General features: G+C 38.2%; 1 protein-coding gene across 2 annotated transcripts in view; it reads left to right on the top strand.

The window, feature by feature from the left end:
* The window catches only part of SNTB2 (syntrophin beta 2), a 73,105-nt gene extending 45,422 nt beyond the window's left edge, over positions 1 to 27,683 (top strand). The window contains exons 3-7 of one of the 2 annotated variants that reach the window (XM_005692471.3): positions 2,439 to 2,649; positions 9,042 to 9,184; positions 15,731 to 15,927; positions 18,745 to 18,929; positions 20,642 to 27,683. In XM_005692471.3, the coding sequence (XP_005692528.3) occupies positions 2,439 to 2,649; positions 9,042 to 9,184; positions 15,731 to 15,927; positions 18,745 to 18,929; positions 20,642 to 20,734 (829 nt within the window). In that variant the 3' untranslated portion in view covers positions 20,735 to 27,683. Of the gene's footprint in view, positions 1 to 2,438; positions 2,650 to 9,041; positions 9,185 to 15,730; positions 15,928 to 18,744; positions 18,930 to 19,705; positions 20,491 to 20,641 lie in introns of those variants that run through there. The other variant, XM_018062207.1, reaches the window with a different exon arrangement.

Consider the following 27,926-nt stretch of genomic DNA (forward strand, 5'->3'; position numbering starts at 1 on the left):
TATAGTCTGTGGGGTTGCAAAGATTCAGACATGACTGAGCAACTGAGCATGCACACACACACACACTGACAACATAAAATTTACCATCTTAACTATTTTTAAATGTATAGTTCAATTAATTGAACTATAATTATAGTTTATTTATAAAGGTATTAATTATATTCATATTACTATAATATAACCTTCAAAACTTTTTCCTCTTGCGCAACAAAAATCGTACCCATTCAAGAGCTCTCCGTTTCCCTCTCCTCCCATCCCCTAGCCACTACCATCCTAGTTTTTGTTTCTGTGACTTTGACTACTCTAAGTGCCTCATATAAGTGGACTCATATAATATTTGCCCTTTTGTGATAGGTTTGTTTCATTTAGAATAATCCTCTCAAGGTTCACACATATTGTAGCATGTGTCAGTTTCTTTCCTTTTTAAAGCTGAATATTATGTGTGTGTGTATCCCGTTTTGTTTATTCATCCCATTGATGGACATTTGGGTTGTTCCCACCTTTTGGTTATTGTGAATGATGCTCCTCTGAACCTAGGTATACACATATCTCATAAAGTTAATTTTTTAATTCATTGTCTTGATCATATTGTCCCCTTGTTCAGATCCTCAGTGATTCCACGTTGGTTACCAATTAATATCCAGACTTAACCTGCTATTCAAAACCCCCAAAGTTTTAATCTCAAGCTACTTCTTGCTGTATTTAGCTATAGGATAGGAAATCAAATAAACTCATCAGAACTATAACTAAAACAGAAGCAAAATAGCTTGTGACTTGCTATCTAAAGATGCTTCAGGTATGGGCTTTGTGAAGTGTTTTGACTGGTCACAGACACTTATTTTATGTTTTGACTATTTTCTAGAACTCTCTGGCCTCTTTGGCTATTGCTGTAAAACTGAAGGCATGTGAAACATGGATAGACTGGTGGGTAGACCTTCAGGTAGCTAGCAGGGTAAGTCTAGTGGGAGGGCATGTCAGTGGATAAGTAGGTAGGTAGCATGGACAGATGTGTTTACAAACTGTATACCAGTTTGGTAAGTGTGCCCCAGTGGTAAGGAGGCCCCCATTGCAGTCCTGCTTTACTGCATCTCAGGAGTGCCTTTTTGAGCCAAGAATTTTGTGGTAGTCATCACAGTTCTTTATAGAAGTAGCTTTTATAACTTGTATATTAGTTAAATATAAACTTTCTGCCTTCCCCATTAGATGATAGGCCCAGTGAGAGGAGAGACTAGTTTTTCTCTATTTTTTTCACTATTATATCTCTAAGACCGTGTCAAGCATAGAATCTAGAAAACAGTAGGTTTTCATTAAATGTTTATTTAAGAAAGGATGGACTGACCAGAGCTCAAATGAGAATGAATATTTACCACATTAAGTATGGCAAGTTAAAATGGAATTATAAAGGAATCTCTAAATATGACCAGAGAGGGATGCACGCTTCAAGGCAGACATGCTGGTGTTCCTGTAAACCAGTCATGTTTGTCAGGTAGTGTGGGATCTCGTGACAGGGCTGCAAGGAAGCGAAAACTGTCTTCAGAAAGATGAAAGAATGAAAAGTTCTCTCCTTGGTCAGTGGCAGTTTGTCAGTTTTTAGCCTACCATGAAAAACACTCCTAAGAGCTTGTAATTTTTTGCCTTTTAAAAAGATATATATGTTCACTGTTAGAGCAGAGCAGTGAACATATGTTAGTCATTTATTGATTGATTTTTAAAATTCATCTTGGCAAAAGCTTTGATCAAAATACAAGATAGTACCCAGCAAATTGCTTTATAAGGAACTGGTTGCATGTACCTTTAAAAAGATTTAAATAAGTCCTAATGGTTACTTTTGAAGTAGAGATTGTTCTTAGTTGAGCATTAGTAAATAACAGTCATAGAGTTGAAGATTTCTCAACTATTTTTCCTCCACTACTTGGAGGATGAGTTAATCATACGACATTACCCAGACCCTAAAACACAATTCTAAATTTTCATAGAGAGTCGTGTTCTTCAGCTATTTTATTTCACACAGTGGAAATTTCAGTTCAATTTTTGGCAATAAGTTTTACTTACCTAGCAATACTATATACCAGAATTTTCTAAGTATTTTAAAAAAATTTCTTTCATTACAATGTGCCTATGAGATTCAACAAGCAGGCTCTCCATTTCTTTGACTTGGAAATGAAGGTGGAGTGAAGTGCTCTTACTACGGACCCTACACTAGGCTCTCTCATTCCAGGTCATTTCATGAATACTGAGACGGCAGCCCAGCAGTTAGTCTTTCTGGTGATGATCTTTCCACATGTGGATTTCTCTGGAATTGGGCTCTAAGGAATTGAGAAAAAGCATTTATATTCTGGAATGTAAAATTAAAGTTGATTTTCAGTTATATATGTTAAACCATGGCAGTTTTAATGGCTTCTGATCTAGCTCATTTTCTTTTTTCTTTTTCCACACAGATTGATAGAGCTCCATTCTCCTGATAGCAGGAACACTTTGATCCTCCGTTGCAAGGATACAGCCACAGCACACTCCTGGTTCGTAGCTATCCACACCAACATAATGGCTCTCCTCCCACAGGTGTTGGCTGAACTCAATGCCATGCTTGGTGCAACCAGTACAGCGGGAGGCAGCAAGGAGGTTAAGCACATTGCCTGGCTGGCAGAACAGGTAGGCTGGGAGGCAGGGCAAGGTCTCACCGGGTCACCGTTCAGAGCCAGGATGGTTCCCCCATTCCATATGTCTGGAATATTTATCACACAGTCAGGTCTCCAGTTCCTAATTTGCAGATCTTTTGTTTCTCCTCCCCTAGTTTTTAGCTATTTATTGCTAATTATCACTTCCACCAGCAGAATGGACTGTCATGATAGTCATCATCATAACATAACTATGAAGAGATTCTTATCATTTCTTATCATCCTTAATGACTGGAGATAATTTTCATGATTTTAGAATGGAATCAGCAACTTATTTTGCAAAGGGCTATTAGTGCCATGACTTCTTAACTCAGCCATGATAGCAGCAAAACAGTCACAGACAACATGAACGTGAATAGATGTGGCTGTGCTTTAATAAAACTTCATTTACAAAAACAGAAAGTGGGCTGTGTTTGGCCCAGAGGTCATAGTTTCCCAATTCTCACTCTAGTCTATTGACAGAGTTTCAGAGACAACAGGCTTACTACCCTGATCTGGGAAAAGTTTAAAATATACAAAATATTTTACAAGCTATTAAACACATGTACAGCTGTCTTTTACAACTGACAAATGGAAAGAAACCAGAAAACTTAAATAGAGGTTGGGTGAAAGGAAAGGAAGAACATAACCCTGGTTAGTTTAGATCCAAAGTTTGACAAAAGGAAGACTAAAAGTTCTACACGATGTTACAACACATCCTTTTTCTTTCGGGGCCTTCACCGTCAGCTGGGCCAGAAGGAGCTGAAAACAAACAGGGTTAGGGAGTCAGAGATGAGTGTTCAAGTGCCAACTCTGTTTTTCATTGGCTTTCTTTTTAAAAGTTCCTTCATATCTTTGCACCCTAGTTCCTTCGTGTGTGCCAGGGGGGCAGGGATTGCATCAGTATCAGCCCAGAAAGGTTTTGTTCTTTTGTGTTGTTGTTTTGTTTTATTTTAGATACAGTTTCAGGGTCTGGCTCCCCGTGGTCCCCCTCAGGAGTCCCCATTTGGTAGACTGATGGTGGGGCCTGGCAATCTCATCTGCTGCCCCAGGTGATAGTGTGGTGAATCAGTTTTGGACTCCATTGATCTATTTATTTTCAGCCATGAAATTTTATGAACACTTCAAATAATGATTCTGATAAATTAGAACACAGAATTAGTACTGTGATGATTTCTAGGAGGCATGACTAGAATAAGCAGAAGAAACTAATGAAAATCGTGGTATAAGTACTTTTGACTTTGAAAGTTTTAGTATTTTATCATGGTTTCTATGTTTTTATATGCTGGTTGAAAAACTCAATGGAGTGGTAGTTGTTCTGTGCTTTTGGCAATGTTAGAAATCTTCATGATTTAAAAAAATACATTTGCAAGGTTCTAAGATTGAAATGAGAAGTTAATAGGTGAAGTCTTACCCTCCTTCTGGTTCCCCATCCACCTAATTCCCACCCCTCAGCCTCCAGAAAGGTAATCACTTTGATTCCTTTATAATGACTCTTGAGAGTTTCTTATGCAGATAAAAGCAAATATGAAATATGTTCTTTTTCTCTTTTATAAAAGAAGAAAGCATATTATGCACACTACTTTATATCAATACTTTGCTGTTTTTTTTTTCTTGAAACAATATATCCTGGAGATCTTTTTATATCAAACATATGGAGCGTTCTTTTTTACAACTGTATAGTTTTTCATTGTGTGGCTGTAGTTAAATAAGCATTTCCTCCAGTGGTGTTGTCATTTGTGCCCTTACACAGAATGAATAACCTTGCTATAATGAATAACCTTGTAGTTTGTCCTTTCACACGTGTGCTGTCCAAACTCTTTGGTTCCAGAGTCCAGATAGAGCAGATAACAAGAGAACACACATTATCTGAATGTATTTGGTTCTTAAGTTTCTGGTAGTAAGTTGTAAAGCTTTGGTTAGAAAAGAATTTATCCAGAATTTGAGCATCATTTCCTGAGCTTTGCTCATTAGAGTTCATAGAACTGAATATTTGTATATCTGTAGGATACATCTTAGAAGTGCTGTTTCAAAGGGTTTATTAATAACCTATCTCTATAAGGCAAATGACCCCCAAGACTTAGTGTCTTTGGAATAACACTTATGTCCCACAGTTTCTAAGGATTGCGAATCTGGTAGCCATTTAGCTGGGTGGTCCTGGCCCAGGACCCTGTAGGAAGTTGCCGTCAAGCTGTTAGCCAGGGCGGCAGTCATCTGAGGGCTTGATGGGTTGGCGGGTGCACCTCCAACATGATTCATCTATATCGCTGTTGGCAGGAAGTCTCAGTTTTTTGCTGCTTGTAGGCAGAAGTCTTCAGCTCCTTGCCATGCAGGCCTTTCCACAAAATTGCCTGAGTGTCCTCAGGATACAGCTATGGGTTTCCCTCAGAGCAAGTGATCTGAGAGAGAGAACAAGATGGACATTGCAATACCTATGTGGCTATGACCTAGGCTCTTCTTCTCTCTTCTTTTCATTAGAAGTGAGTTATTACTAAGTCCAGTCTACACCCCAGGGCTCCAGCTTTTAAAGGGAAGAATGGTAAAGAATATGTGGACATCTTTTTAAACTACCACAAAAGATATAGGCATTTGTATCAGTGGGCTTCCCTGGCGGCTCAGATGGTAACAAATCTGCCTGCAATGCAGGAGACCCAGGTTCAATCCAGGGGTCGGGAAGATCCCCTGGAGAAGGAAATGGCAACCCACTCCAGTATTCTTGCCTGGAGAATTCCATGGACAGAGGAGCCTGGCAGGCTGCAGTCCATGGGTGTCGCCAAGAATCAGACAGGACCAAGCCACTAACACACACAACCACAAACACTGGGACTAACACTTTGTATCAATAATTTTGATGCATATTGTCAAATTGCCTTCCATTAAGACTGAACTAAATTCCCACCAGCAATATATGAGAGTTGCCAGAACTTTAAAGTGGAGTTTATTTGGTTTATGCTACATACAGACCAGAAGAAAGGAGAAAAAAATTAAACCATGGATTCATCACAGTCTGCCCTTGACGGACTATATTTTATGTGTGTGTTTCTTCCACTCAGTTATGAGCTTTTCAAAGACAGGAGCACATTTCTCTCAAATCTTTTGCCCCAGAGAACTTAGCCTAATGCTTTATATATAGTAGATATTCAGTAATTTTTTCCTTTGTCTGCATATATACATGCAAAAAGCAAGTAGACAAATCATTAATTATAAAACACTATCCAGGAACACAAGCTCAGGGTTGGGAAATAATACTAAGTTGAATAGTTTCAAGTTCTTTAAAAAATAGTACTACAGAACTAATCCAAAGTGCTGTTTTTAAACTGTTCATGATTTTTACTTTTTCCATGTAGTTATTTCGGCTGCCCAAATCAAATACACTTAGAATAAGGTGTTCAAGCAAGATTGGATATCATTTCTCAGAGGAATTTTATAATGAACTTATTTGATTAAAGTTGAACTAGGTAAATGCCAAAGCCTTCTTTAATTGTGATATTATTTATTTCTATGAGTGTGAAAATGGCCAATCTATTTTCAGATCATGTAATCTTTTTAAAATAGGTAAGCATTTCTTTTAGCAATAGATATATTTCCTGAAAAGCATATACATAAATGAAACTGTTTCAGTTGTACCTAGAAAAGATAGGCATTTGGGTCAGATAACTTAAGGAAGGATTATTTATTTAACTTTAAATGATCTTTCTTTATCTGTTTGTTATTTTACATTATCACAAATTGAGTTTGCCTAAAATAGGGAAAACCTAGGCTATAGATGTTTGGTAACAAATAATTTCTGTGCAAGGGACTTATCTCTTTATTGATGCTGATTTTTATGTGACTGATAACTATAACTTTTATATTCTTACGTTCTAACTATACCTCTTATATATTAAGAACTGTATATTCTTAAGAGGGAATTTTCTTTAAGTCTACCAAGTGTGGAGACATACGTTATCTACAAAATAAGTATTTTAAGCATTTAAGTATTGATGGAAAAGCCAAGATAGCCAAAGAAAGATTTATTTTCACAGTTTCTACTTTGTCCCTCATGATTCTCAAAATGTGTCAAGATTCAAGTTAGAGACATATACAGTAAATCAGGATTAATGGCACAGTTTATGTTTTGCTCTATGTTTTCTATCATAATACTAAGATGCGTAAAGAACAGAAGTATATCACCTCTTAAAAAGATTTGTAGGATGAAGAGATTAGGGAATGAATAATAACTATGATTAATTTTTTCATCTTTAGTGCTATTCAACTCTATTTGTTAAAAAACAAAATTTGGAGAGGACTATTTGGCCAGGTGTACACACGTGTGGGTGTTGAAACACAAACAAAGCAGAACCCTAACATTAGTATCCTTTTTTTCTCTGGCCAAAAACTCGATAGCAGGGGAAAAAACCACCTCAGCAGTTGAGCTCCAAGGCTGCTTGTACTGATACCACAACCGAAAGCACATGCTATATATAGCCGGCAGCATTCTGATTCCAGTGAAGGCAAACAGTACCCTTATAAGTTAAGGCAGATAGGCAAACAGAATGACTGAAACTGAGGTTTCATTTTTCTCCAGTGATTAAGTAGAAGAGGGAAAAGATATCCTCCAAAAGCGAAGGACTCCAAAGAGCTAAAGAATAAACACTTTTTAAAAATTGTTTATTGAAAACAGAAGTTCTGTCTTTAAATTGGATATTGTTTCTATTGACATTAGCAGTTTTCCTTTCTCTTCTTTGGGAAGAAATACATTTAATTTAGATTTTCTAAATGCATATACTGTGACCTGGCATTCACAATCTGTCTTATAACTTAGCAAAAAAAATTAATTTAAAAAATCAAGTTATCATTTTATTCCTCTGGGAAGATAGACTTTTATATTATTTTCCCTATGAAATATTGTCCATAACAATCTCAGAGACGAAGATTTAGTAGTGCATATAAATTAGAAATTCCTTTTGAGTATCTGTGACCCCAAAACGGAAGAATCCAAGAGAACCTCTTTCCAGCTGATACTTTCCCTCCAGACATCACAGTCTTAGTCTTTCTCCCTAGACATATAAAATCTTAGAAAGACATCACAATCTTTACCCCTAGACATATAAAGTCTTAGAAAACTCAGGTTCACCAGTAAGGAAATAGTTAATTATTTCTCCCGTATTTTGCTAGAATTCTCAGGGTTGGGTCATGTATTTTGGGCTTTCAGCACATGGTTGAACATGTGTAGCTTCACTGGCTGGAATTCATTTCCTGCTCGTGGAATCCAGTCATAGCTCTAGCAAGAACAGAGACCCAGTGTAGATGTTACAGCACAGAAATGGACCACTCAGGCCACTTTTCAGATCATAGATGTATTCTTAAAATGCTCTGACATGTTCACATTACCTTCAGAAGTCATTAAGGAAGAGAAGATAAAAGGTGGATCTGAAGACAAGTGAGAGAAAAGTGATTCATCAGTTTGAATTTATCTGGAAGCTGTCAGTGATAGCAAGCTGAAAAGTTGAGGGTTGAAATACTGTTGTTACGCACTCCCTGCTCAAAGGTCTCATCTTAGGAAGGCAAACATTTTGATGATACCAGGGCTTTGCTTGAACATAGTCTTTTGCTTTTTGGCCTTGGATCCTTGACAATATATATAAATAGTGGTTGTTTTCCTACGTTTTTAAACTATCAGAGAGATAACTGAGCTTTATGCAATTAAATGCAATGGTACATTTGAAACTGAAACATAAACTTCCTGAACTGTAATGGGCAGCTCATTGACAGTAGTTTATATCAGTGTTTTCCAAAATAGAACATAGTTGGTCATTTTGCCATTTTAAAAAGATAAAATAGAAATTATCAGAGTGCATTGTACAAAGGATAGGAATTATGGTTGTTTAGGAAATTTTTAAATTCAGCATTTATATATATGTGTTGAGTTGCAATGTAAAATGTATTTCTTATTGTAACTGTTGATCAAAAATATTTGAAAAACACCGATGTTTAGATTATACAGACTTACTTGGTAACAGTTTCTATCCTGCACTTAGAAGATGTTACTCCCACATCAGGTATACTAAAACCATTATCATTTTGAACTGAGTGCTGTGTATTTAATTAGAATTTGTGATAATTAGTTATTGTGGATTAGGGGAAAGAAACTGTGTCATATCATTAGAAAATGTGTGTAATTCACTCAGGGAACACTTTCTTCAGCTACACACAATCTACTTCACACCTCCCAGTGGAGAGGCCCTGCCAGTGGGAAGGAATCTGTGGGGCGTTTCCTTTGTCTCACATGGGTTAGGATGGGGAGGCAGAATGGAGACCCACTGTCTTAGGTGGTCACTGAAGGAACTTTCACAGTTACACATCATTATAGTTAGCTCTACTTTCTGGATCTCACCTCTGTAACAGGCAAAGCTAGATGGTGGAAGGCAGCAGTGGAGACCTGTCCTCATGGCCGTGACTGAGAAGGACCTGCTGCTTTATGACTGTATGCCATGGACCAGGGATGCTTGGGCATCACCATGTCATAGCTACCCTCTTGTTGCCACAAGGTAAGACTAAAGACAGCAAAATATCTGTCCTACTCTGAATCTGCTGCTGCTGCTGCTGCTAAGTCGCTTCAGTTGTGTCCGACTCTGTGCGGCCCCATAGACGGCCTCCTACCAGGCTCCTCTGTCCCTGGGATTCTCCAGGCAAGAACACTGGAGTGGGTTGCCATTTCCTTCTCCAATGCATCAAAGTGAAAAGTGAAAGGGAAGTTGCTCAGTTGTGTCCAACTCTTAGTGACCTCATAGACTGCAGCCTACCAGGCTCCTCCATCCATGGGATTTTCCAGGCAAGAGTACTGGAGTGGGGTGCCATTGCCTTCTCCGACTGAATCTACTAAGGAATTTTAAAGGAATTTTAAAATGACTTCTGTTATCTTTTAGGTGCCTATAATAGCATTAAAGCAGCGATGTAGACGATTTAGACAAAAACTTTTCTTTCACAACCCTATTGATCATTGTTTGCAGCTCCTAGCTCAGAATATATGGTTTCTGTCACTGATATTTTTGTGTGTATTTTTTAAGTTGTCGAAGCAGCTCCCTAACTGCTCTTCTCAAGACTTGCTCACTCATGAAGATAAATAAATTGTGTTTTTGTTTTTTTTTTTCCTTATTGACTGTGACTAGAAAACCACTGAAATTGTGGCAGCATTTTGACTGAGTGATGAAATCATTTAAACCAGAATGTGGTACTGTGGATAAACTACACAACTCAGCCAAAATATTCTTCAACTTCTCTTTCTAGTATAAGAGTACATTTGATTCCATCAAGTAAACATTTATCTGACCTGAAGCAACAGGATGTTTCTTGTATGCCAGATGTAGGGAGCTGGAAGGAGAAGAATGGAGAAATGTAGATTTGGAGGCCAATATGTCTTAAGAAATAATCAGAAACTAGTTATCTAGTGTGAAACTAGGAAAGATATTCACATTCAGTGTTAATTTGGGCTTAAAAAAGAAACAGGTTTTGATACAGCTCAAAAACTACACATTAAAAAGGAGTCCCACAAAAAAGCACTTGATAGTCAAAAAGGTTAAATGATGGCATCATCTAGGATGTCCCATGGGAAGCAGTGTGGGAGTTCCAGCTTTCAGGAGACAAAGATTCATGTGAGGAAGAGAATTCTTACATTACAGGAAGACTTTTACATTATGTAGGATTTCCTTCAATTTGCCAAGTTCCCTTACATATATCATTATTTTTAAAAAATATAATTTTCACATAGCTTTTCAGGAGTTTCTCGGTAATTTAGAGCTGTAGCCCGTAGATCACAGAATAGAGATGAAGGATTTATTGAGCCTCAGAGTTAAGAGAAGTGTGCTCTCATTAATTCCTTCAGGATATAAAGGTCCTGCAGAAAGGGCCTTGATGATTCAATAGCAAAGGTAGACAGTCTCTGATAAATAAATTAATTAATTATATATATAGTTCAAAAATCGAAGAACACTGCTAGGGTGATATAAATTAACATGAGTTAGTATTTACATTGGCTTGCACATTTACAGATTCTTGGAAACCAAAGCTGCATGTTTGTGTTTATCTAATAGTTGATATTTTGGGATGGTCAGGGAATTGAGTAAAACATGAATGTGATAAATGAAGAGGATTTTTATTTTATTATTTCATTTGACACATTTCCTGAGGTTAAATCCAAGTGCCCAATACAGGTAGAGAATTAGATACACGTGCTGTAGATTTTGCAGGATGTGCATTTTGTAGTCTTTTCCTATATGCTTTCTTTGACTGGAAAAGAAGAAGATCCAGAGAAAGCGTGGCTACTTGACAATGTGGAAAATTGAGTGGTGGTGTGCTTATGGGATTTATGGGGCCAAAGCCGCTGTACCGCCTTTGCATGAGCTCATCAGGCCTTCCCACTAAGGGGGCCTTTTGGCAGTGTGTTCTAACCAACTGCTGTGCAGCAAGAGTCCAGCAGCTGGTTTGAATTAGATTCCCTCTGCCAAATATTTCATAATCAAATCTGTAGGAAAAATTCTGGACTTTATATTTTTTAAGGTCTGATTTGAGATTAGCAATCAAACTGAATATGGGGGAATACACCCTGACACTTTGCTCACACTCTGTATTACTTGGATTGTATGTGGAGTAGTTTTGAAACTCATTTAACCCTTGCTGAGGTAGCTAACGTGTAATTGGCATGTTGGTTCTACAGGGATCAGCTCAGGGAGGTGGTTCTCAAATAATACTTTCGTGGACCTCTGGGGATACCCTCTTCAGGGGGTCTGTAAGTTTAAAACTGTTTTCACAGTAATACTAACGTGTTGTTTGCTTTTCTCACTGTTGACATTTGCACTGAGTTTGGTAAAATTGCTTGTACCTTATCATGAATCAAGGCACTTGGCACCGAACTGTATGGCCTTGCAGGGAGAAAACATGCCACTGTAACCTCAAAATGCCTTTGTTGAGGCAGAAAATTGCTAGTTTTATTTAATCTCGGCCCTTGAGTTTTCATCCTGTTGATAATCTGTGAGATGATGTGGGAAGTGCTTAGAGCCCACTTCTCCTGCATATGGAGGTGTGATGGATTTTTACAAAGAAAAGCATGTGTGGTTTTTATGAGCTGAACTGGCTGGTTGGTTGGTTGGGGTTTTTTAATGGAACACCACTTTCCCTTCAAAAAAAAAAAAAAAACTGACAGACTATGGCTACTCAGACTTGGGTATTTGTCAGACTTTTAATTTTTTCTAAAATAAAATTCAAAATGAATTTGTCATTTAAAGAAAACACTGATGGTATTTGTTAACAATTAAAAATTTCTATCTTTCAAACAAAAAATTAGAATTCTGGAAAACTTGTGTCTCTCACTATGAATTTTGACAGCTTCCTAGTACTTAAAGACTTACCTGATGAGATCAGTGGCGATATTACCAAATGTGACTTTTTTATATAATAAAATACTTTTAACATTTGGAAAATGTACATAACTCAATGAAAAAATATATTCCAAATGACCAGTTCATGATGCTGCAAAATCATGCAAGGGTAAAAAAATCTATTCAAGCTGCAGGAGAGACCATTGGATTTTTTAATGTAACAGGATAATTGAGGGTTTCCTGGTGGCTCAGTGGTAAAGAATTTGCCTGCAATGCAGGAGCCGCAGGGAGAAGCAGGTTTGATCCCTGGCTTGGAAAGATCCCCTGGAGAAGGGCATGGCAACCCACTCCAGTATTCTTGCCTGGAAAACCCCATGGATAAAAGAGCCTGGAGGTCTACAGTCCATGGGGTCCCAGGGTCGGACACAACTGGAGCAACTTAGCACACATAAAAACTTTATTGATAAGGTTTCAGATCCTACCTTGCAACTAACCTTTAAGAAACTACTTGTTGATTTTTGGTTTGGTGGACAGAAAGATAGCCATAATTATCTGAAATAGGTATTAAAAGACTCCTTCCTTGTCGAGCTGCATACCTGTGTGAGGCTGGGTATACTTCAGCTACATGCTGTGGCAGAATGCAGATACACATAAGAGAATTCAGCTGTCTTTTATTGAGCTGTATATGAAAGAGATGCGAAGAAAATTAAAACAGTGCCAGTGTTCACATTCATTTCGTTTTGAAAAATATTATTTTTAATAAAAGTATGTTATTTATATTAGCACCTAATAGGTTTGTTATTTTTATTTCTAAATGAATTAATATTTTGAAGATTTATCAGTTTTAATTTCTCATTATAGAAAATATACTGCATTTCCTAATATAGTAAATATAGTGCGAAGAGCAGGTGGCGCATGGGCCCTCTCATCACCATGGCTTCTCCAGATGTCAAGTACGGGCTCTGGGTGCGTGGGCTTCTGTAGCTGCGGCACATGGACTTACTAGTTGCAGCTCCTGGGCTCTAAAACACAGGCTCGGTGGTTGTGGCACATGGGCTTAGTTGCTCTGCAGCATGTGGGATCATCCTGGACCAGGGATCAAGCCTGTGTCTCCTGCATTGGCAGGCAGATTCTTTACCACTGAGCCAGCAAGGAAGCCCTACAGCATAGAGCTTAATGCTCTTTGACATTTGCACAGAGTTATGCAGTTACCGCAGTCACTATTAGGACGCTTGAACCACCCCAGAAAGAAACCCTTTACCCACTAGCATTCACTCTCCATTTTCCTCTCCCTCAGCCTTAAACAACCCAAAGTTAGCTATGGGGTTTTTTATAGGTACACTTCATCTGAGTGAGAAAGTTCTGTTCTATTCCACATTTGTTGAGTGTTTTCAATTTGGGGTTTAATTAAATGATTTTGGATTTGTTAAAATGTTTTTTCCATGTCTATTACAGTGGTCTTGTAGGTTCTGTCCTTTTTTCTATTTATATGGTTTTACTTATCAATTTATAAATCAATTTAAAAATAATTTTTAAATTGAATCAATTTATAAATAAATTACCATATTGATTTTGAATATTAAACCTTCTTATATAAATCTTCTGAGACAAATCTTATTTGGTCTTGCTAGATTCAATTTGCTAAAAATTTGATGAGAATTTTTGTGTCTTGTATTTATAAATTATCTTGGTCTGTAGTTTTTCTTTTCTTGAGATGTCTTTGATCTGGGTATTAGGGTGTTACTGGCCTCATAGAAAGAGTTGGGAGGTATTCCCTCCTCTTCTGTTTTTTAGAAGACTTTATAAAGAGTTGGTTCTGATTATTCTTTAAATATTTGGTAGAATTCATCAGCAAAGCCATCTGGGATTAAGATTTTCTTTGTGGGAAGCTTTTCACTATTTTTAAAATGCTTTAACAGTCATACTTTCTTAGACAGTGTTCTACTCTTTCCCTTTTACCTGAAAATATTTTTTAGTTCATGAATGTCCCATTTCTTATCTTTGATCTTGAAACCCTATTCTTATGAGCATCTCATGGGGCAGAATATGTAGGACACATTGTAGAAACTAAGGTTCTTTCAGGAGAAGGGGACGACAGAGGATGAGATGGCCGGATGGCATCACTGACTTGATGGACTGAGTCTGAGTGAACTCCGGGAGTTGGTGATAGACAGGGAGGCCTGGCGCGCTGCGATTCATGGGGTCGCAAAGAGTCGGACACGACTGAGCGACTGAACTGAACTGATGCTTCTCATGTTTTTTCTCTTTGTTTTGTTTCATTGCTGTCCCATTCTTGATTTGACTCTTCTCCCCAAAATGATTTTTTTGGGCCATGCTGCACAGCCTGTGGGATCTTAGTTCGCTGGCCAGGATTTGAATCCAGGCCACAGTAGTGAAAGTGCCAAATCCTACCCATTGGACTGCCAGGGAATTCCTGGAACTCACTTTTTCAAATAAAAAGATGGCACATCATTTTTTTTTTTTGTAGTAGAGTAGTATCATATTTTAAGTGAATGAGAGTCAAGAGGTGTAGCCAATTAGTTCCAAATTTTCTTTTTTATGACTGAATAATATTCCATTGTATATACATTCCACATTTTATCTACTCATCAATTGATGGATATTTGAGCTATTTCCACTTTTAGGCTATTAAGAATAATGCTGATATGTACATTTGTGAACAAATTTTTATTCTAATGTATGTTTTTATTTATCTTGGGTACATACCTGGGAATGGAATTATTGGATCATATGGTACCTCTATTTAACTTTTTGAGGTACCAGTCAGTTAAAAAATAAAAGAAAAAATCATGGTCTATCTTTGGCCAATAGTAACCTCTTCAGCTGAACTTCTGAGCCTTTTTGATAGGGCTTTTATATAAAAGTATTTGAGGACTTCCCCAGTGGTCTAGTGGTTAAGAATCCATGCTTCCACTGCAGGGGACATGGTTTCAATCCCTGGTCAAGGAAGTTCTGCATTGTGTGGCCAAAAAAAAAAAAAAAAAAAGATATTTGAGAATTGCCATATTAGCTGTTATGATAGAACATTCTGGACTTGTATATTTTCTGCTCTAGATCTGACATTTTCCAAGAGACAATAAAAAGATCAGGTGTTGCCCAGGGAGAGAGAGGATAACTAGGCAGTATGCAGAGGATTTTCAGAGCAATGAAAATTCTCTGTATATTATAATGATGGCTATGTCTTTATATTGATATATTTGTCCAAACCTGGATTTTGACTGATTATGATGTATTGGTATACATTTATCCTTGGTAAAAAATTACCATTCTTGTGATACTGACAAGTAGGGGAGGATATGCATGTTTGTGGCTTATTTCTTAATCAAAATTGAGTCTTTTTTTTTTTTTTTGACATGCCTAGCCTCTTGGGACGGCTTCCCTAGTGGCATTGCAAAGAGGTGGACATGACCGAGTGACTAAGCACAGTATAGCCTTTCGTGGGAGCATGAAAAAGCAAATGGGAAATTGGGGTTCTTGGGCCATCTGACCTAGTGTTCTGCTTGTGACACCAGGAGTCATTTTTATGGGAAAACAGAATAGTATCTATGTCAAAGACTATAATCTTGTTTTGAGATATACTTACCTAAAAACTGCTGCTGATGTTTATAATTTTCTGCATTTTTATCAGCATAAATTGCTGAGATTGTCCTCTGACAGTACATTAATGACTTTTGAACTTTGCTATGTTTGTGGTCCTAGGCTGGTTCATTCTGGCTCTGGGTGTCGCTCACCCTCCCTTGGATCTGACCTGACATTCGCCACCAGGACAGGCTCTCGGCAGGGCATCGAGATGCATCTCTTCAGGGTGGAGACACATCGGGATCTGTCCACTTGGACCCGAATACTCGTTCAGGGCTGCCATGCAGCTGCTGAGTTGATCAAGGAAGTCTCTCTAGGTATAGATACTGGCATTTCATTCCTAACAGTAATTAAATGTCATTCTTTATTTTAAAGTAAAAATCATTATCCTGTGGGCCAGACTTAAAATGTTCTGAAATAAGACACCTGAAGGTGATCATGATGGAAAGAAACTGAGTTTCTCTACTTCAGTAGCAAAGTTTTCGTAAGTTGTTTATGTGACTCTGAACACATTCACAACAGTTTCTGTACAACATAACATGGCTGTTTTACTCTTCATTATTTAAATATTTAATAATGTGAGGACTCATTTACTAAATACTAGGTGTATTGACCCTCTTGTTAAGATTTGGAACATGGATAGACACCCTTAAAAGTGTGACCATCTGGAAGAGCTTATAGCTGTAGAAAAGCGAAGAATCTGGAATTGGAGTTTCTGTTGCAAAGTTGGAAGAGGTGTGCCCAGTAAGTACTGAAATGGGCATCTAAAGGAAATCACCCTGGTGGTCTCTTTCCATTGTTGAAGCGCCCTCTTGTGGCTTGTCTGTGTGAATTTGAAGGGATGAGTTCACATGTGTGTATCTGTGTATATGGTTATGTATAGATATTTCCAGATTGCTTTTCATTTTAAGGAGAACAGAGAGTTGTCAAAATTAAGACACAATTACAGTTTCTAATATGGTTTTAATTACTTTGAACATCTTGCCTGGAAGTTGGTTTAGTTCTGCTCCTGTTTTCTTAAATTCTGTTTCCTAAACCTAGTTTTACAGGATTTATATGAAAAGAGAAAATGTTTGAGAGCAGAAGGTCTTGTGACTTATCTTCCTTTCCATTGCTTTTGGAAAGTGAGGGGTCTCTATGGCTTTAGAACTGCATGAGCAGCATTTCCACGGGTCATCTTCTAACAGTGACGCCAGACAGCTTTTTCAGTGTTGTAACAATTCTTCAACTGTTTAGGACGTGCTCTGTATTTTCCTCACGACCGCAACAATGTCTCAAGTGATGACACCAATGTCAATGACACGCGCCTTGGATTTTGACCGAAGTCACCACACCACACTGTCTTTCTCACTTGCCTGTCTCCCACCCATTGTGATTGGTCACCACATTAAGGACTGTGGGGCTCTGGTTTTTGTTTTGGCCACAGAATGTGATTTCTGGGATGGAGAAGTCTTCAGTTGAACAGGCTGGATGCCCTGTGTCCTTGTGTGGAGTCCCAGGGGTCTGGCCAGCACACTCATCATTGGCATATGGGGTCACCATATTTTCAAGTACCTGGAGAGAGATGCTTCCCAAAACAAAGAGAGTACAGTGTGGCTTTTGAACATTTTTTAGTTTTGTGTTGTTCCTTTGGTGTCTGTAAACTTCATATTACAGGAAACCAAAATCTATTCAGTCTTTGGCTCACAATTGTTTAAATACAAATGGCTTGAATAGAGAGAAAATAAGGACCACCTGGTTCCTTATATTTTTAAATGGACAAAAGAAACTTGTTTTTTGGTAATTTCGAATTTTTTTGTTCTCATTCACAGCACTGTTTCAATATTTTACCTTGGTAATACTTTCATTTCCACAGTTCAAGTCAATTGATGTACTTATTAATCACTTATTCTGTATTTAGAGCTTTCCAGACATGCTAAACTGGCTGAAAGTAAACCACTCTGCAAAGAACCAGGATTTCTTTAAAACGTGTGCGTGTGCATGTCCTCACGCGTGGTGCAGGCGCTTAGTCTGTTACACCTTTAATAGGATGCGTGTGCCTGGTGTGCACATACACATGTGTACACATACATAAATAAGCCGGCATGTCCTTCAGATGCATGTTACCACCTTCTTCTGTTAAATTGTTGGCTCCTTTTCTGAAGTAGTTAATATTCAGAGTTCATTGTGCAAAACTCTCCTCTGTGAGTTATTCCTTTTCCTTATTTCTTGAACATGCCAGCTGCCTTGATTGAGTGTTTTTCATGTCCAGTGAAAGGATACATTGGTCTCGATATGAGGACTTGCTTGTTTGGGAGCCATTCTTCCTGCTCACAGCCATGATGAACTCAGTTCTCAGAGGACTGTGTTAATTTCTATGGGGCATAGGGCCTCTCACCAGTAGCCCCTGTACTAACAATAAAACAGCTTAAATGTTGGTGAAACAGGGACTTCACCAGTCTTGACGGGAGACGTTTGCCAGTCTTGATGATCAGTTCTTTTGGCCCCATCAATTCAGATGTATCTTTTCGGATTTTATCTTTGGTAGGACTGACAGTGCGACTTCCCAACTACCAACCATGTTACTGCCCCTGAAAGGTGTCTCTTCCTTTTCTCATTTGGTTGTTCCTCCTTGCGCACTCGAAACCTTCTTCCTACTCCTCACTGCCTATCAGGTTTGACCACGTTTTTGGGACTTTCTCAAGTCCCATTCCTCCAGGAAACCATTCCTCAACTTGGGCCTTATTGAGTTGGTATTTAGTCATCTTCTATACCCTTTACCTTAAGCAGTTAGGGATTTCATGTCTACGCCTGTCACTTATGAGGTCTTGAGAGCAGAGACCATGCCTCTTACTTCTCCAGCACCACACACAGCCTACTGTCTGCACAGTGTTCAGTTGATACTCACTGAATTGAACTGAATCAGATCAGATGTCAAGTAAAGTTATGGTAATTTCTCCTTCATCTCAATCAAGATGTTGCCTTGAGTGACCAAAACAGAATTCACTTCAGGACATTCCAAATAGGTTAGGTATCACACATTCTCAGAAAGATTCTTTTCCCTTCTCCCTTTTTTGAAGTCAGAAGAAGCCTTTGTCACTCTCTTAACTGGAGTAGGAACTTCATTAGTGATGTCTGTTGCTTGTCTTCAATAGGCTGCACATTAAATGGCCAAGAGGTGAGACTCACCATCCACTATGAAAGTGGGTTCACTGTCTCCAGGGAAAACGGAGGTTCCAGTAGCATCTTATACCGCTACCCCTTCGAAAGGCTGAAAATGTCTGCTGATGATGGCATCAGAAATCTGTATCTGGATTTTGGTGGTCCCGAAGGAGAACTGGTAAGCATGCTTCTGAAAAACATGTTTATTCTAATAGGCATTCTCTTTCTTATCATTTCTTACCTCTTGTCATAGAAAATTGTGAACTTACCATCTACTATTCCATTTGGAGCCAAGGAAATTCTTCTTCAGGTTCCAAACATGCATGGGTTTGGCTTTGGGGTTTTGTTTTGTGTTTTCCCCACATTAGGGAATCATTGCCTTTTAAAGTTTTGTTTGAATATCAGCAAGAAAAATTAGATAACCCTATAAGAAACAGGCTTTTGTCAAATGTAAGATATAAAATACTAAACCTGGCACACTTTAATAAATGAGTTCTATCCATTGCTGTTATCAGCAATTTGTTGGGATAAGAGTTAAAAGTAATAGTGACTTAGTTGCTATAGAAATTCTGCTAGTCAGAAAAAAAAAATGCAAAGATATGTCCATACACCCATCATCTGTTTTGACTTCCTTGTCCTTTAAAGGAAATACCCACAGGAATTCTTGAGTCCCCTTGGAGAACTACAGAAGTGTGTCGAGGGTACTTCAGAAACAGAAATTATGATAAAGGACTCAAAAAGTCATGCCTCTATGTCTTACGGTATTGAGCCAACAGTTCAAGTCTTATCTTATATGTGACATCTTATGTCTATTGATACAGTAACAACAGGTATACATTTGGAAAACAGAATCTTGAAGTTTTAGAACTAATAGAGATATTAGGGATAATATAGTTCAAACTCCAAATGAGAAAACTGTGACTAGAAATCTTCTTTTAAATGATGAACCTTTAGGAAACTATGGATAGCCATGGACTTCAAAAGCCTGTTGCAGCCTGTTCATCGGATGTCAGCTGTCCAAATTAGAGGCCTGTGCTTAGGAAGGTATAACTAGCCCTTCCAACCAGCTTCAAGATTTGCCATTCCCACCACAAACTGATAAGGGGTGTCAAAAATCTTAATAGATGATCACACTTCAGCTGAATTCACTATGATTCCCTGTGGGAAATATACTTACAGTTAGTGATTTCCATATAGGATATTCCTCTTCTCTTTACCTCTTCTGCTTTTAAGTTCTTCCTATCTGGCATGGTGGAATCTAATTCCACCATGGTGTAATTAGAGTACACCACTAATAGTGTCCTAATTGTGGATGTGAACTCTCACGCTAGTGTTTAATTATGCCATGGAATAGCCTTACTTCTGAGTATATTTCCATTTGCAGCTCTAATTGCCCAAGTGTGGCACATAAATCTGGCACATCCTTTATCCAAGTTCTTTTTAAAAAGTAAAACACAAAAAAGTAGTTTCCCTGGTGATCCAGTGGTTAAGAATCCACCTTGCAATGCAAGGGGCACAGGTTCAATTCCTGGTCCAGGAAGATCCCACATGCCAGGGACCAACTAAGCCTGTGTGCCACAATTACTGAGCCAGCACTCTAGAACCTGCGAACTATGGCTGCTGAAGCCCGAGCTGTCTTTTGCCCATGCTCTGCAATAAGAGAAGCCACCGAAATGAGAAGCCCAAGCACCACAGGATGGGTAGCCCCCACTCGCCACAACCAGAGAAAGTTTTCCTTCTCAAAGAAGCAAAGACCCAGCGCAACCAAAAAATTAATGAATAAATCTTTTTTTAAAAAGTAGAATATCATGTTCAAATTTGTTTACTTTGCACATTTGTGTATTAAAGCATCTCTGTATAGTAGTGATAATTAATGTCCTTTCTCCACAGACCATGGACCTGCACTCCTGTCCGAAGCCAATTGTATTTGTATTGCACACATTCTTGTCAGCCAAAGTCACTCGCATGGGACTGCTTGTATGAGCAGCAAAAAAAAAAAAAATCAGTTAAAGAGCCTTGAATGTCATAAGAAGTATTTACACCTCAAAAAAAAAAAAAAAAAAGCACAAAAAGAAAGCTCTTTGCTCTCTCCTCCAGCACAGTGCCTTGACAAGGACCTGCAAATCACTGCTGAACTGTAACCGTGTTTAAAGAAGAGCTTGCCTTTTACAAGCTACCTTGGCCGGAAATTCTAGGACTCTAATAAGCTCCAAAATGAATCTGTTAATTTATTGTCTAGTCTCCTAATGTGGATTTTAAGTAATTAGGTTTATTTCCCTTGTTAAGAAGGGTGGCTCATTCTTTTTCACTTTGGGCATAATCAAACATCTAAGCGTTTTCTTCTTCTCCTCCTTCCAGTAGAATTTGTTTCAGGCTTAGCCTTGACCACTTGCTTAGAACAGCCATCCATGCACAGGTGCCAGTTTGCAGCAGCCTGGGCTTCGTGGTCACTCCGTGTAGGTTAGACATTTGGTTGGAATTTACTGTCCTCATTTACTCCTCCTACCCTCGGAAGTCCTTGAATTGCATCACCAAAGGGTTCTTCACATGTTCTGACTCTCCCTGTATCCCACTCTGACCATCATGTCCCACCACATCACCGGCTTTGTCACACCTAAGTGCTCACTTTAGGACTTAGAACTTAGGAGATTTGATTTGCCTTGCTTTCCACTCCCTTTCTAGTAGTGACCAACTTGAAGAGCAAGTTGGTAACCACTGCTCTGAAAGCAAAGTTTTGCTTGTTTTAGGATTTTCTGATTTTTCTCTTTGGTAGGAGCCAGGGGATAAGATTTCTTTTAAAAGAAAATCCTCATTTTAGCTGAAGCCATTTTTTTATTGCTGACCAAATGTGCCTTTGGTGAGGGTTAATGGAGCTTTATTAGTCACTGTTTGAATAACTGGATATCACTGCCATTCCAGGGAAGTCATCTATTCTAATTTTGAGGAACAGTCTTCGAGGTGGGTTTCCTTAATATGGTATCTTTTCCAACTGGTAGATCTTTTGAAGCAAGATAAATCCCGTAGAGCCAGCTTGTTTAGAGTACACATCAGTGAAGCCAGCACACCTTCCGCAAAAACATCATGTCGCATCGCTTTGAGCTGGGTGAGCCTGGGCAGGATCCAAGCCCAGGCCCTCTCCCTCCCGGGCAGCAGAGTGGCATCCGTCAGCACTGCTCACTCAGAGCTGGCTCAGTGATGCCTCCTGCGGTGGGCAGGGCAACGAGACCGTGGAACAGCTACCTGGGCTTCACTCAGCATCACCAGATGTCATCAGAAGATCACAGCAGCAGCGAAAGTGCTGGTTCTGCAGTACTGGAGAATCGCATTCGGCTTCTTTTTCCTAATTATGAAGGAGGTATATATCTGGAACCATTTACAACAGTATAATAGCTATATAAAATGTCAGGGTTAGTACAGTCCCCAGATCGAAAAGAAAAGATAACATTGACTTGTCTGTCCTCTGTGCTCTCTGCAGAAGGGTCTAGGAATAGTTCTCATTTGCTAGAGTCATCAGGAATGTCATAGAGGATGTGTGTACTGTGGAGGGTGTTGGAGGACAGCAATCCAAAGATAGGAAAGAAGAAAAAAAAACACCCACAAATGTACTATTTGCAAAGAGCCATTTGGTTTGAGTGCAGACAGACCTATAGGCAGGAGGACATAGAGCAGACCAATGAGCAGAGATGGTTCAAATTAGATTTTGTAAACTCATTGTCTTCCCTCGCCCCATAAGTCAGTTCTCTCAGCTCCAGTCCTCAAAATGTTCTACTTAAAACTGGAAATTAAAATCTAGGCTAGAGTATAACTTTTAAGAGCTTTTCTTATGTTTTGAAATTTCATAAATCTAAGTTTGTTTCCACCTGGGATATGTTGCAAGTCAGAGAAGAAAGAAAATACCTTGAAGATCCAGCTAAGATTTCCGGAAACAGAATGTCAACACACAAAGTGAGCTTAGATGCTTTTTGCAGTGAGAGTATTACTAATCTGAGAAGTTGAACAATACAGTCATATACTTCATAGCAAAGCCATTTGGTGAGGTTTTCTGTGTTAGTATGAAAGGCTAATAAGACACTGCGAATTTTTTCTGGGGGAACTTCTGAGCCACACTGCTCATTCCTTATATGAAAAAGATCTGTTAAAGAGGTGTGCTTTAAATGTGGGCAGGAGAGGTAAGGCATTGTGTGCATTTCGGCTCATTTTGCTCAAGCTTTAACTGTCATAGCACCAAGATCCCTAGGGTTTCTTAACATCTTTTGAGTCTTGATGCGAAATGAAAGTATATAAGGGATTTCCTATGACCACAAGCACCCCCAAGAGCAAGAGCCCTTCAGCTGCTTGTTTAACAAATGTCAGCAGCTTTCCAATCATGGGTGACCAGGTTGTTCTTCAAGTAAGTTTGTTTGTGGGACTCTCATACCACAGATGAAGTGCTTTTTATGAATGCGACAGCCTTGGTAAATAGGTATTTTGTATCAAGATGCCAAAATGTGGCAAATTATCTTCAAATAGTAACTGCAGATGGGCAGTTTTGGTATTTCACCTCTTTTCTAGAACAGCTGACTTTTCATTTCTCTTTCATTTTGAACTAGGAAGACTGTTGAGGATGTGGTGGGCTTCCCTGTGTCAAGTGGAAGGGAGCCGCAGAGTAGCATCCCCTCATTTTGATGGACCTGTCCTGTGTCCTCGGGACCCACCTGAGGGTGTAGACGTTTTCTCCACATTCCACACAGATGCCTACAAGCAGCCAGCTGGGGTGTGAGCTTTCCTCCTCCTCATTCTCTAAAACTTCTCCCCTCCCTCTCCAAAAAAAAAAAAAGGAAAGGAAGAAAGGCTCAATTATACTTTTTCTGGAAAATACAAGTCCTCTCCTCAAGTCTTCAAATAAACCTTACCTGGAAATTAGTATCTAATATTTTATATGAAGAATACTTTAATGTATGTTTATACAGTATTTATTAGGTAGTCATAACTGTAAACTCACCTACCTAGAAAAGTTTCAGATTAAATGTTGGGACATGTACAGGAATCAAAAATATTACTTTGAAGGTCATTTGCCTATTTTAAAGCCATGTTTTAGCACCTTTTAGGCGAGGTGAAGTCTGATAGTACCTATTCCTGTCATCTGTACTCTCACAAAGTTATTGAAAATTATTGCATGCAGGAGAGATCCAAGTGTTTATTTCCTATATTTTTATAAGTGGAAAAATCTCTCTGACCAACAAATGATTAAAGTTGTTACCGATTATTCTCTTAATTTATCATCCTAACAGAATGGTAACAAAGCTTTTTTCAGCTGATTACATGCACTTAGCTAATAAACCAAAATTTACTCTTTAAAAAAAATGTAAGCTGTGTGGAATCTGGACAAGACTACATTTCACTGTAAATGGTTTTGATGGATAAAAGTGTGTCCACTTTTGCGAAAAGGTTATAATGGATTGTTTTTAATTTTGAGAGAACCTCCAGTCTTCTTGTTTAATTTATATCCATATTTTTAAATTCAAATTATCTTGTAAGCTGCTATGCAAAATCTATTAAAAGCCCTACCTACTTAAAAAGTTGTAAACATTTTTGAAGTTTTCAGGGAAGACCTGTAGACTTAAGCACTTTCTCTGCTTTTTTTTTTTTGCTTATATCTTAGACACGCTGAATTATGTTCTTATTATTTTCACTGGTTATAAGCTATTGATTGTACATAATATTTAAACCATCCAAATAGCCAGCATACATTTCCATGTCACTGCCATCCACTATTGATGCCGTGAATGAAATGGCTGGTTAGAAAGCCAAAGGTCATTATTTTTTCCCCCAATATCCAGTGAAGAAGTAAAATGCCAGATCTCTTTCGTCTCAAAGCACACTGAGATCTGCATATCTGTGTAAGGAAGAGAGACTGATCTGGGATTCTGCCTAAACTTTAAGTTGTGTTTGATTATAGTCATATTCATTTGTTTTACTGATGTCTATCAGATATATTACATGCGAAGTGGTACTACATCCTATTGGAAATATCTTTCATTTAAATTTGAATTCTTATTATGGCTTTTTTTTTCTCCATTAGATCAAAGTAGAGGAGTCTGCGATTTTCTACCATTCTGTGTTCCTATTTTGATTGCTTGGTGATCTAGAATTATTTTGTTATGCATACTGTCTTTAAAAACTGACAGCAGCAGTCTTCCCACCCGCGCCCACCTTTTTAAGCTATATGTTTCACTGTGCTGGGCATGGAGACACTCATTAAATGTGTGATGACAGACAATTCTAAAATAATTATGCTGTATATCAGGATTATGTGTTTTTGAGCAGTATATCTACTTCTATGGTATAGTGATATTAAGTGAAATTTATTTTATACTAGTAATAGACTTCATAGGTGGTTGATTTGAAACCCTTTCCCTAAAGCACACACACACACAAACATACTTCTAGCAGATCAGTAATTTCCAGTTAAGGTAAGGTACAGTTAATAGACACATAGAACACATCTGTCTCTTCAACACTAGCTAAACTGCCAACTGGAAGAATGGTTGTTATGTATTAACTTTAAAAAATATCTTAACAAGATGTCTTCTTTTATAAACTTGAGCTGAATTTCTTGTCACCTCTGTTCTTACTTTCCACTTTAGCTGACTGAACCAAAGCTTATTCTGGTTTTAAAAGTAAATCTACCCTTGATGTAATGCATAAATATACCATTTATTGCTTGCTCTCCAATGAACATTTGATTGTATTCAACAAAAGTCTACCATATGACCTGTAATATTTGAATTGCCACAAAATAGATTGGTTGAAACTAAAAAGATGTAACAGAGAAATGATACTTCATTTTATTGTAAAATTAGGTATTCTGGTATATTTCTAACGTCTGAGTCCTGGAAGTACTTTGCTCAGTTTAATAATAATCTTATCTCCATGCCATTGATACAAATGCAAAAGTTTTGAGTCCCTCTTTAGCCTAGTCCCATATAGACCCTTGGAGCCTGATTATCACCTCTTCCAAGGTGACAGCAGTCCCTAATGAGTAGACAAAAGGTTCTTTGGGGCCCTAGAGAAATTTTTGAAATGACAAATCTAGTTAATTATATATTAATTCATGGGTTCTTTCATCTAATAAGCATTTATTCATGTGCAGTTCTTCACAGGCACTCTGAAGGGTCCGAAAGAAAATTCCTGCCCTCAAGCAACACCTCATCCATTATTTCTCAGTCATACCATGCCATCTATTCATTAACCACCTCATATTTTTACCAAAGTAAACCTCCAGTTCTGCTCACCTGGCAAACTGGAAAGTGTTTAAAAGGATGCTCAGTCATTGGTCCATGCCAGCATGAAAGAACTCCAAGCACACTTAAGAAGGTTGGTCTTTTCATCCTGCATCTTTTTTTTTTTAATGCAAAATCAGACTTAAGTTTGGGAAGGAGAATAGTGTAGAATATTCTTAGTAGGGCAAATCACAACTAAAAGTAAGCTCTATTGCCCTAAGTGGATCAATGAGAAAGTCTTTTTAAAGAAATACTTACCTATCAACAGAAGAGATCAATGTATATTTTATCTACTCCCCTTGGCAGATTCTGCTGATCCAATCATTTCCACACTTACAGCCTTTAAACATCTCATTTGCTCAAACTCCTTACATGTGGTAGATAGGCTGTTGCTTCACCTGATAAATCAAAATAATGAAGATATTTAAAACTTAGCAAAATTTCACTTACTCTAGAACACTTGGGCATTCAAACTCAGTAAAAAGGGCACCTTACAAAAATAAGGGAGGTTGCTTGAGTTTTTCCATTTTTTCCTACAATATCAGTCCCTTTCTATCCAGCCTGCTTCCCATCCGTCACTAGAGGCAGCCTTTCGGCCACAGCCTTTGTCATGCCCAGAGGTGCTGAGATGTCAGTGACTGGAATGGCATAGGGAACACAGTCTCCTGGGCTCCTTCTCCATGGTTTACAGTGTTCTGTAGTTGTGCACAGAATTTAGGTCATGCCTTTAATGTCTTGGTCTTTACTTTATACCACCCCCTTTGACAATCAGGTGCTAATGATTCTATTGGAACCAGCATGTATTGTGTAAATGTCTGTTCTGCGCAGGTTGGAAGAAGTGCTTTCCTTTTATCTCAGTCCTGTTCAGGTGGGTGTCAGTTACATTTTCTTACCTCTTGTTTTGTGAATTAATAGAAGTTAGAGGAAAAGAAATGACTTAAACTACAAGTTTGGGGTTTGGCACAGTCATCAATCTTTATGACACTCTTCATACTTTAAACCAAATCTTCTCTATCAAAAGAACCAATTTCCAGTTGTTTTTTTCTAGTTTGGACTCCAGTGTTATGTTTTACAGTCTGGGTAACACTGTAACACTGATGGGTTCAGCATGATACGACCTGGGTACCCAAAGAATCTGTTTCCTTTGTGGTACCAGACCCAAGGTCTTTTAGAAACTAATGTGGCAAAACACCACCTATAAAGGCCTGTTTTGGCTGATCTGTGCAAACTCTGATTATACCCTCTTGTATGTATTTTGTCCCACACAACTCTTGTTTTTTAAGTATTAAGACCTAAAAAGCTAAGATAACACTTCTACAAGGAGTTAAAAGTATGTGATATTCTGGTTTTTTCCTTCCTTTTGGAATCCTGTATTTAAACAAGACGTCTTTTTAAGTATTGTTTAAAATTTAGGTCTCAAGTCTTATGGCATTACCAGACTACCAAATCAAAACCCATGGTGTAAAACAGGGCAGTATTTGTGTTCTTAATAATGAAAAAGCTTTATGTGTACTCTGTAAGTATAACGCATAGACAACACTTTCCCTTGAGTTGCACATCAACATAGAGCATTGTACATTACAATGAAGTTTGTAACTTAAGGGTATTATATATATAAATACATATATACCTTTGTAACCTTTATACTGTAAATAAAAGAATTGCTTTTAGACTTGTTTTTTTCACACTTTTTAACATTAAAATCATTTCAAACTTACAGGAAAGTTTTAAGAACAGTACAAAGGGGCTTCCCTGGCGGCTCAGTGATAAAGAATCCACCTGCAATGCAGGAGACACAGGTTCGATCCCTGACCCGGGAAGATCCCACATGCCAGTGCACCACAGCTGCTGATCACGTGCTCTTGAGCCCATGCACCGCAGCAACTGAAGCCCATGTGCCTAGAGCCTTGTTC

The sequence above is a fragment of the Capra hircus genome, chromosome 18 (assembly GCF_001704415.2).
Source record: "Capra hircus breed San Clemente chromosome 18, ASM170441v1, whole genome shotgun sequence".
In the NCBI taxonomy this organism is placed as follows: domain Eukaryota; kingdom Metazoa; phylum Chordata; class Mammalia; order Artiodactyla; family Bovidae; genus Capra; species Capra hircus.